General features: G+C 36.4%; 1 protein-coding gene across 8 annotated transcripts in view; it reads left to right on the forward strand.

Moving 5' to 3' along the window:
- The window catches only part of LOC109071981 (protein Shroom2-like), a 47,342-nt gene that overhangs the window by 21,765 nt on the left and 13,721 nt on the right, over positions 1 to 11,856 (forward strand). For 3 of the 8 annotated variants that reach the window (XM_042725929.1, XM_042725933.1, XM_042725934.1), the window contains exons 3-5: positions 10,413 to 10,514; positions 11,166 to 11,183; positions 11,551 to 11,670. In XM_042725929.1, coding sequence (XP_042581863.1) covers positions 10,413 to 10,514; positions 11,166 to 11,183; positions 11,551 to 11,670 — 240 coding nt within the window. Of the gene's footprint in view, positions 1 to 7,956; positions 8,422 to 10,412; positions 10,515 to 11,165; positions 11,184 to 11,550; positions 11,671 to 11,856 lie in introns of those variants that run through there. The other 5 variants (XM_042725932.1, XM_042725935.1, XM_042725930.1 and 2 more) reach the window with 5 other exon arrangements.

Here is an 11,856-nt window from a genome sequence, read left to right on the forward strand (position 1 = left end):
TTAAACTGTTATTTTAAGTTGTATTAATATTTCACAATATTACTTTTTTTATTGTATTTTTTTTATCAAAAAACACAGCTTTGGTGAGCATAAAAGACTTTTCAAAAAAAAAACAAAAAAAAAACTTGCCATCCCCCAAACATTTGAATGGTAGTGTATATAAAGTTTATAATTGTTGTGATTGGCCCAGTGAAAATGTTGGGAGGGCAATATATTTCATTTAAATTAAAATACTATTTTGTGTTGCCAGCATTACAGTTTGAGTGAAACATTTTCTTTAAATGTAAAACATCAAAAATATATATTAAATAAATATTTGAATCCCAGATTTACAAAGTGGTCTTAGGCTTTTGAACCGCACTGTATAACATTCAGTTAACAAATAATATTTTGTTACATTACTCCACCCTCATGTTGCTTTAAAAACCTGTTGAGGCATGTGTCATTGTCATAATTCTTTATAACTGCAAGACAAATTTGTCAGATATTTTGTCAGCCAGAGGCAGATCACTGGGTTGTGACCAAAACGACCCTGAGCCCGGCATACCACATGCCTCAATCCGTGCATTATGATAGAGCAGAGGGCGATGTGTGGCTTTTAACAGTGAACTTTTTCAAGAGATTGCATGTCTGAATAAGGCCTAAGCAAAATAAGTGTTTGACTGTGAAATGAGGAAATAGGAAGTCGTTGCTTATGTAGGCGGTGCCTGTTTTGCATATTCTGACTTCATTTGAAACTATGAGGTCATGGTATGAGCTGGAGAGAGATTGTTTAGTTTGGCATGACCAAGGCACTGGACAAATAGAGAACACAGCATTTATGGTAGAACAAGGCCATCTGTATGCCAGGATAGTACATCGTTAAGTGTCATAAGTTTAAAATCCATATTAAGAAATTTGATATAATTTAAATTAAAGGTGCCCTCTGTAGTTTTTCCCTTACTAAAATATTTTATACAAAGAAATTAAAATGTTTCACATGAGAGTAAGACTCGTGCAGTGTTATATTTGTATAATTTAACTAGTATTATAATATTTATTCATATTTTAAATGAACTTTTATTTTTCTATCTTCAGTTTTCATTTTAATAATAGTTTGGTTTAGTAATTTTGTTATTTGCTTTTATCACTTTTATGAGTTTTTGTTTTTTATTATTAAGCTTAATTTTATTTTTGATTTTTAGTTTTAGTAATTTTACTATACTTCCACTTAAAGGAGCATTGCGTAGGTTCTGAAATTTCTAACCGTTACTGACACCAGTGGCCGTTAGAGGAACTGCAGCCAGTCTCATGCTCGTTCTCAGTGCGCACACTCTCTCTTTTTGCCACACTAGATACGTTTTTTTTTTTTTTTTTTTTTTTTTACTTACGAGGAGTGTCCGTGGGTGTCTGAATTGTGCTGCCGGAGGCTGGTCACTTCTTTCCATCCACGGAGTCCATCTGAAAACACTATTGCCGCTGCTTACTATAATGGCTGGCGTGCCGTACGGTTGTAAGCCCAAGTAGACGAGAACGCGCATGACGTCACATTTTATGAATTTTTCGCGCCAATTCGGGCCCGACTCCTCCACACACAATTGAGCCTACAGGCTGATAGAGGCAACCGTGGTGGACAGTCGAGGTGTCATTCTTTTTTTTACATCATGGTTGGCTCATACATTTACAAATGAAAACTCTATCTTAAAGATTTTTTTAAGTAAAAACCTCCACATAGCTCCTTTAAGCTTATTTTATTTTAATTAGTTCCCAAGGCTACATTTATTTAATATTCTGTTTTAGCTTTAGCTTTATGTAAATGAACAAAAATGATTCCTATTATCAGTTTTCATTTTAGTTAACAGTGTTGTCAAGTTAGTAGCCTAATAAAAGCCTTTTCCCCCCTTTTTTTGAGATCATGTGAGATCACATGACCAGCCCGGTGAAAAGTTATTCACTTTTTCACTGTTCCCATGTATTAATGTCAACTTTTGCTTGCGTAATAAATGAATCATGGTAAACTGTGAATTTCTACATAGCTATTGGTAACTGAAAACATTTTTAAATTGGTTTTGCATGATACTACTCAACACACCAATTTACTAAGTTCACCTTTAATTAGGCATACTTTTGTGTTAATGTAACCACTTATTTATACAATATAATATTGAGTATTACTGATGAACTACATGGTTTTTACACATTCTGATTGTTTATACAATGATTGTTCACTAATGCAAGTGTTATTAGTCACACAGTGATTCATTAGATTAACTAAACTAAATGAACATGATTACTAAACTCTAAGGTGAATGAAATGCAGTATATGAGTGACACTAAATATTGTCGCTCATGCATGATGCACAATTGAGTGTTTCTGTGAATGCCAATGTGCCCAGATGCCCCACTGAGTAGGTAATCTAACTACAGAGATATTGGGATTATGGTCAGTGTGATTAAAATGGGATTTGGAGTCTGTTACTTGTGGATTAGATAATCATCCACACTTTTACAGACTGTCTTGTCTGGTGCTACAATAGGAGCAATATGACTCTAGTACTGTTTCATAAAAAGAGTGGAAAGTGTAATGCAAAATCTGTCTTCAGTCAACAAACACCCAGTTTCTAAATTATTTGGGCTTTTCAAAGTTTTATTTTGGTTTCAAAAATATTCAGCTTTCTATATAAACACACAATCTCTTGTTCTTTCAAGAAACGAAGGCTGTTCTATGAGTGTATGTACTGATGTTTTAAACTGGATTTAACCCAGACAGACATGGATGTGGAATGGTTCAGATACATAAGAGGACAAATGCATTAGTCTCTAGTTCGAGAAACCAGTACCTCACAGGTTCTCAGCTGGCAGCTTCATTGAAAAGTACATGCCAAGCCTTTTGTGCTGAGTTTCAAAGAAAAAGCCACATCTGGAACTGGTGAATAAGAAGAGATTCAAAGGGGCAAAAGAACATTTTTTTACTATAAATTATTAGAAAAGAAAGCGTCAGAGATTGATAGTCTGTCGGAAGAGCCCTACAAACCAATAATACAGATGTGCTACAAAAAGCATCAGATAAACTTAAGCTGAGCTGATTGAATGCATAAAATCCATAGTTTCGTTCCAATATTTCACAATTCATCATATTTCACAAGGTTGAGAACCATTTTTCTATTTAGAAATGTAAATAATGATTGTTTTGCTCAAGGAAAGAGTAAGTGATTCTCGAAAGTATTAATGAAAATAACATTGTTGTCACTAGTGAAAATGTCTGAAGTGACTTTTTGCACATATTCCGCATGAATATTGTGATTGTTGAATTTAGAAACAAACAGTGACTTCACATACAGTCCTTGAAACAGACGAGAGGAGGCAGACATGTGACAGAGGTGTGTCTGGAGTGGAGTTACGCAGTTGTGACTGATTCAAAGAAATCTTTTTATGAGCTGTTGTTGTTTTAAGAACGTCTGCTAACTGGCTTGTCTTGAAATGACCTTGAATTCCCCAGTGAAAGTATCAAAGAGAATGTGTATTGTGTCTGTGATTCAGATTCGGTCATTCTCATAAATGATCTTCTCACATGTGTATTCTGTGAAGGTTTGTTGATCGTTCATTTACTATTCTCAGAAACTTTGATTGGAAAAAGACCTCAGGAGAGCAAGTTTAAATAGTCATAGTTTATTGACAAAAACAAAGAGTTTTTTTTTTTTTTTTTTTTGCTGTTTTCCGACTGTGACGTGTTTGAATGCCCTGTTGACATTACTGACCCAAGAGACCTTTTGTTATAAACAGATCATCCAGAGGCCAGTCCTCCTTCTGTAGCCAGCTTCTCACATAGAATGACTACTGCCACCTAGTGACGTCGAGCCATAAGACATATGTGTATGATAGCACAAATTGAATTATCTAGCATAATCTAAATAAATGCTCAAAACGGTAGAATCACATTGCATGGAGATACCTGAGCATCATTTCTTTGATAATTCCTTTTGCCTTCTATGGGGGAAATTAAAAACCTTCAGTGCCTCTAAAGCGAATTTAAAAAAAAAAAGATGATGCAAAGATTCAAAGATAAATCAAAAATTAGTTTTTAGCGAACATATCCTTTTAAATAAGTACACACTTTTAACTGAGAAATGAATCTCTGTATGCGTGTGTACAATGGCATTTTTGTAGGGTGTTTTTCTCGAAAAATACTTTTAGTAGAATAATTGAATAATCCCGGAGTGACCAAAGCTAAGAAAAAATGCTCTTTTCGTTCCTTGAATTTTTGGGATTGTGTTGACATTTGTGTTACACATCCTGTAAGTGTTCTGTTAAAAAATAAAAAATAAATAATCCACATCCCTCTTGCAGTAGACCAACTGTCAGTAATTAATGATTTTCCCAGGATGCAGCTGTAATGGGTTTCTTTCTTCTATTGGTTTTAATACAGACTTTGGTTGCAGAATTGTTCCTCCCTCTTATAGTAATTACTCAGCTATAAAACTGCATCTAAATGACTAAATATTTCAGCTACATGATGTAGTTTAAATGTTAAAGTGATGCATTGGATAAAAGGCAATTGCCATGCCAAAATTTATGGCAGCACTGTGAACCCTATGCATCCAACCAAAACCATAAAATCACTCCTATGGCAATAACGACAAGAGCTGTGTCACTCTGAGCTTCAGAATCCAATTATAACTAGTAAATCTCTCCTATGGCATTAACTGAGAGAGGATGACTTGAACTTGATCACCGCAGCGGGGTGAAGTCAAGTCATCTGCATATGATTTATAGAGGTGCTCAGTTATCCAATAAAACTACTTACTTGTTTTCTTAATTTCACACTGTAACTTTTGGATTAGGGCTACCTAAATGCCAAAGTGGTTTTTAATTTGCAGTTTCACATGGTACTAATCCTTGATCCACCCTTTTTTTTAAATGATTTGTGGAACGGTCCATTGGCAAGGTGAGTTGACACCCATGGGTTAGACACATTTCATTAGCATTAGAGGAAGAGCTGCTGTTTTCACAAGTTTTTTTAGGAGAAAAATAATCAAACACAGATAACCACAGTCACAGTAACGGGAGCTGCACATCATGACTGAATCAAACCAGATGCTGTAGTGGCCTCAGACTTTTTGTACAGGTGTTATTGAGGTATGTAAATTTTAAAATGTGAAAATGTTGGCGAACTTTTCCAGTTTTGTAGTGTCTGGATTTACAATATTTTCCTACTTTATTGCACTTCAGTCAAAAGCAAAATGAATATTTCAGCAAACCTGATTGTGTTTTTTTCAGTGCTTTTATTTGAAAAAAAAAAAAAAAAAAAGCCTTTTGTGTACATCAGGTCTTATTTTAAGAGCAGGTGGCTTGGCTTTACAGGAAGCAGCATCAAACAATCATTTGGACAAGCTCTTACAGTGCTATGGTGATGAGATCCCTCTGAAGCTGTGTTCCTTTATTTTAGTTGCTATGACACCTGTTACATCAGCAGCCTGTGAAAGTGAAAGGTACATGGGAAAGATGGTGCTGTGGGATTTGTCTGCCTGAATCTGACTCATTCGGAAGGGGAAACCAGTAATGTTGTTAACACTGTTAACACTGTTAGTGTTAGTTTTGGTCCTAATCTCAACAAAGAGTAGCTACAACTTTCTATTCCAAATGTGTGGCATCGCAGAATTTCTAATTAGTATTCACTTAATCATTGTGATTCTTTCTCAAACAATTCTGGGTAAGCTGATCCTTTCATCAAATTCATAATCTCATAAGTATTCTTATTTGATAATTATTTCATAATTTATAAGTGATTTATGCTGCATAATGAAATCAAAATTGACATGGATGCCACTTTTTCAGACCTTTTAAGTTTGATGATTAAAGTGTAAGAATATCAGGGCTAATCAAAATATAAACCAATTTAAAAAAATTTATTGTAATAAATATTTTTTGTATTTTTATTTATTTAAAAAATACACAGCAAAAAATGTAATGTAAATTCATAAGTGTTTCTTAATTATTGTACAAATGCACATGTACAAACAGTAAGAATCAGATAGTTCATGTATGTTTTCTCAATTTGCAACACAGATTTATGAACTATCTGTGATATTTGTCTTTATGATGATCATATCTTTAATGAAGACAAAATGATGTTTTTATGCTCAAGAGGAGCACTGTTTTATTGCAAAGGAACATACACACTCTACATGTAACTATAAAACCGAATTAAATTAGGTAGTAATTACAAAAGAGTAATTAATAACAGATCAAAAAGAAGAGTAAAAGGAAGAAATGTTAAACTAAGAGACAAAAAAAGAAGAAAGAGCATTTGTGATGTGCTTTGTGTGTTTTCTGAAAGAAACCAGGCAAAGTTCTTATTCATTCTTACAAAATTAAGTCAAACTTTGTATTTTCTTATATGAATGTAATGCAAGCTGTTTATTTAATCTCAGTAATATATCAGATCACTGCAGGCTAATCCTTGTTTCAGATGTTGATCTACAGGTCATATTAAATCTTGTGGAATGTAAAACTTTGCACAGAAGGGTTCAGTCTCCTGTGTTTACCGTTTCAAGAAATTTTGGCATGGAGCAATGATTTTAGAGTCCTTTGGTCACCTTCTAAGTCTGATTTCTGTGCACTTTTCTTGCTTCTTACACTGTTAGCTGAGGTTAGACCAAGGGCATCCTTAATCACATTAACATGCAGGAAACCCAGAGTTAGCAAGCCATCAATTTATTTATTTATTTTTTTGTTTAACCCTAATAGTCACACATAATGTGTAAGTGTAAGAAATGCTTTATGCTGATACAGTACATCCTAGTACTGTACACCCAAACAAAAGAGACGCAGATGTGAACTCAGCAGAGGACTAGACGGCTATTGGTTCTTTGGCTGGTATGACATGCAGCTCAGGAATGTGCCTGTTATTACAGGCACCTCACGGTTGGCCTCTCCTGGCCCTGTATTAGCGGTCTGATTGAGATGCGTGCTGAAGAAGGCCTTTGTGCAGACACTCCATAGCCAGGTAAATAACTGACTCCAATGTGGGCAAAACTCTAGTGGTGTCCCCTTGTGTCCAATATTACATTGAACAAAGTGTGGTTTCCATTAGATGGATCAAAGCCAGATGGATCAGATAAGATCTTGTTGGAAATCTCTCCTTAAACACTCATTCTTGACTCCTTGAAAAACATCAGCTTAGAATGGCTCTTCTCTCTAAAATTCTAAAATCTTTATTAAAGTATACAAAGCTTTTTGCCTCCTTTACCTATTTGAGGCAGTGAGAAAAATGCAATGTTTATGGGAGCGTTAATGCCTAGGAATGGCCTCCTGTCTGGAATGCATGGATGAGAAGTCATCTCACAATAGATCATTGTGAAAGATTTCGTAAAAGCCCGCCCATCAGGCATAGGCCAAAGCAATTCTTCTGTAATCTTCTTGCCTGTCACCAGACCACTTGTTTTGATGCCAAGAAAAGTTTTAATCAAGCTCGAAACTTTGTAGGTCAAGCTCCGATCACAGTCAAGCTTCACTCTTTAGAGATCTGTTTTACAAAGCTAACAGGTTGATTATTTGAGATCCCTAGCCTTGTTTTAACCAGATGGCTTTTGTCAGACCTGGTGTGATCTTCTGGTCACATGATCGGTTTCGGGGGTTGGGAGGGTTAGGGTTTGAGGTCAGCGTCAGTGAGTGGGGTGCCTCAATAGTAAAACTCTAGTGCTATGTAGTGCAGAGCCACTACTGAATATTCATTGTTGGATTGATCAGTTTATGGCAATAAATCCTTTTATATTTTGAAATAAATCCAACTTTCTTTTAAAATGTAGTTCAATTATTATCTCTTTATTTGGTTTCACCCACTTGACAAACCAGTGCACTTAAGACTCTGCAAAAATCAACCTGTTGCCATAGTAATAGAAGAAACAGAGGACCGCTACACAAGAGGGGTTCAGCGAGAACATTTGGCCCTTTTCGACTGCTCATTAGCATACCATCCCTGAGCCAATAGGGAGACAGAAGCTGCTAGATTGCTTCAAGGAGACTGGCTATGAAAACAGCCCCCTCCTCATTCCCTCCCCCCTTCCTTCTCAGGGTAAAATCACTATAATCCCTGTAGAGATCTGCCCTGACTGCAACAGTCACACTGGCACTGGAAGTAGATATTAGAGTGTATGTGCTAAGGTTTGTATGATCAGATCTCTACATGGGGTTTGTCAAGGCTACCTTTTTCTGTAGTCTTTCATATGGAAGAAGTGGATGGTTGAAAAGACTCACACTGCGGTCCGGGACCGGCCGTCTATGGAGGGCCCTTTGTCCTGGCCTGTCTTTGATGTGAATGTGGAATGCGCTGCCTGGGGAGTCCACTGGAGCAAACCCGGCTCTCAGTACCATTTTATCCATCAAAGTGTCTGCTCATTTAGGGACCTGTTTGGCAAACTTACTTGCTTGAGGGATTGTTTGGTGAGTTTAGAAGTTTACGTTTTTCTGTCAGTTTTTACGTCTGCCGTCTTTCTCTCACACCTGTTGTTGTTCCTTTGCTTTTATCTTAGCATCTGTTTAGTCTCGTTTTATTTTACTGTTTGTGAAATCTAAGCTTTGGTGCAGCTTGTCCCTCAGACAACTTTGTAAACGAGTAAATGGTATGTTAAAACTTGACCTCATGAAACCTGTTGCATTTATCTTGGCAAACCAAAATCAACCTTTGATGGTTTTCAAACACTGCATCAGATCCTAACCATACATTAGTAAAACAATAGCACTTTTCCCTTTCAAAAGCTTGCTGATCTTTCACATAGGTGTCTTTTGAACACTTTTTTTTTCTTGTTGGTTCACCCTGTGAATAAGATTTGGATGTTAACTCTTTACCCAAGCTGAATGATTTGCATCAGGCTTTGGATTGGTTGTTGTCTTTTCAGAAGTGATTTGTTTGTTTTTGAACATGCCTTGTTCTGAAAACATCGGTGGGGGACTTTCCCCTCCGAACCCCCCTCCTTGGCCTCCATTCCGCTTGGGCGCCATTGATTCAGACCACTGGCATATCTGTGCTAGACCAGCTGTAGCCCTGACAATACGTCTAATAAAGAGAATGTCATTAGCATCTGAATAGCCAGCGCCATGTGTGGCGTGCACATACACACTTGAAACCTTTACACAGGAAAAGAGAGTAGCATTGAGCAAAAGCAGAGGGTGTCTTTTGGGCCACTCTGTCCATAATTTGCCATTTAATCTGTTCCTGCATCTTTTAAACCTATGACAGGGATTTACATGGACTTCTTGTTTTAGACAACATCAGCTTAGGTAGCCAAAGCTGGTTTAAGCAAATGTTTTGGGGTCAAGGATATTTGGGTTAGCATAGTAGTTTTTATCTTCCTAGTATATCGAAGAATGTCTCTTACTGTTTACTGGCTAGGGGGTGACTGACACTTGACCTCATGGTCTAATGGAGCACCACTGCATGTCTTTGATTGACTGTTGTTCTAACCCCTCCAGTCTCATGGAGAGTTGCACAAGCTTGGGATTTAGACTGTTGGAAATTCAAGGAGATGGATTTCTGTTTTTACAATCCTATCACTAAACCAAACGACTGAATTTCAGAAACGACAGGAATGTTTTGACTCTCAAAACTTGAAGGTTACAGGTCAGGTGTGGGTGGACTCTTTAGTTTGGGGAGATGTTGGGCAACATGCTGAGGAATGTTTCATGCTAAACATATTGATGTAAAAGAAGTGGCATGCAGCCATCAAACATTGCATGCACAGATCCTGGAAAGTAGTTGTAATATTTAACCAATTACTTATCTTATTCTCAGTTTAACTTTATTTTATTTTATGGCATACATTGTCACATGGAATGATAACCACTAGATGTCTCCCTATGTCCACTATTGACACTATGCGATTGTTTGTAAGTTGCAGATCTCTGGTCAGTATGTTGCAGTATGTGCACGACAAGAGGAAGACTAAATAAGACTAATACGTATAATTTTTAAATTTGTATTTTTTTTTTTTAAGATTTTTTCCTTTTTAAACCCTCAGTGATGGTGCTGGCGTATTTCTGAATGGATAAAGTTTTTGCATGCATGTGCTTCTTAACTCTGTCTGCAACAATTGAGCATGGGTATTAAAAACACAGGTTTCATTTATGTGGACTGTCTGTGTTTTTACAGTGTATTTTTCATACAGTATAACGTCTTAAGTATAACATTTTGTGGTTGTTTTGTCTGAACTGGTTATGTTTTTTACGCAAGGCTATATTTGTGTTTGTGTTCTTTTATATAATGCTTGACTAATTACAGACAGTGTTGTGGCCCATGCTAGTATGTCTGTATTTTCCCATCACAGAGATGGCTTTTCATGTCTCTATTTGGAATTCAGCACTAGAGTCCCTGTCAAAATTTACTGAACTCAGAAATTCCGACTATATGTGTCCCTCCCCCTTTTAACTCCCTTCAGGAAGATGAAAATGGTGGATATTGTAGCACAGAAAATGCCATCAGAGAGCGACGTGCATATGGCCCGGAGCTTTCTCACGAAGATTTTACGAAGTTCCATGAGGTATGGTATCAATGTATCCACAAGAAACCCCACTTCCTTTCCTGTACCACCCAGTCTATTCATAATGATCTACAATCATATTCCCTCCATGGCCTTGTGATATCATCCATCAGAAGTTCAAATTTCCATCCAATAGTTTTCCGCCTTGCATATGCTCCACATTCCTTATTCAGGGTTCCCACAATCATGAATAACCTGGAAATATTAAGAATATTATATTTATAATTGTTTTAAGATTTCCATTCCTTATTTTTCAAATCCAAAATGAATGGCAAAAATAATAGAAATGTCTCTAAAATATTTCTTTTTTAGAAATTACTCTTAATGAGTGCAATCTCAAAATTCTTTGTAAAAATCCTTATCCAGTTTGGAAATTTATTGGAAGCTGTGGGAACCCTCTTCATTAGTTCTTGCAGTATTGTTTTAAGTATGGATTTCATGAGCATCGGTTCCAAATTTTGTTGTTTTTGGTAGTCTATGATATTGCAAAAATTTGGAAATGTCTACAGAAAAAAATCTATGCACGGACTGAATTATTGATAATCTCATAAGGAGAATGTATTTGACTTCTTATAAGAGGCTCTGTTTAGTTGTTGTGGCAGTTTCAGTAACAATTATATATTTATGTCTATTTCACTTCATGCATCCCAGAAAGAACCGATTTAAAGGGTATGTTGCTGTGGTATGAGTGTTGAGAGAGTGGACTTGTGGTTACAGATATTTAATGGTGTTTGTCAGGCTTTGTGGTTGACAGTTGAAAAACTTTGTATTGATGGTGAATGACTGCAACATCGGCATGCTTACAGGCTAGTTCTCTGTCTCTCGGCATGATCATTACACTACTTCCATAATCATCTTTCATGTTTTGACACATAACTGTCTTTCAGAATAGTTGTAGTGCTGGTTGGTGATCTGTGTGTGCTATTCGTTTTGCAGCTGTTCACAAAGCAACATTTTATTGCCTTGTTTTTTAATCTTTCCTCCTCTGTTCTACATCTTTCTCCATCCTTCTCTCTTTCCTGTTTGCTGCCCACAGGAGAAATGAACCCATGAGTAGACCTCACTCCTGGCATGCGACCAAGTTCAACGAGAGCCACTCTGAAGCCAAAAACCAGTCCACACCCTCACCAGTCTGGCAAACAAAATATGATGCAAGGTAATTGGAGAACCAGAAAATAATTAGTTTCTGTTTATTTGCTTCTTTCAGTAAAGATTTCAGAATGAAGACCTCTATTTTTCTTTTACGAATATACATTGAATGACAGAAACGTTTGATATGGCTTACTGCAGTTGCATTTTCAAGTATTTACAGCCTAAACACTTAACATTTGTTTGTTTTTCA

The sequence above is a fragment of the Cyprinus carpio genome, chromosome B6 (genome assembly GCF_018340385.1).
Source record: "Cyprinus carpio isolate SPL01 chromosome B6, ASM1834038v1, whole genome shotgun sequence".
Taxonomy (NCBI): domain Eukaryota; kingdom Metazoa; phylum Chordata; class Actinopteri; order Cypriniformes; family Cyprinidae; genus Cyprinus; species Cyprinus carpio.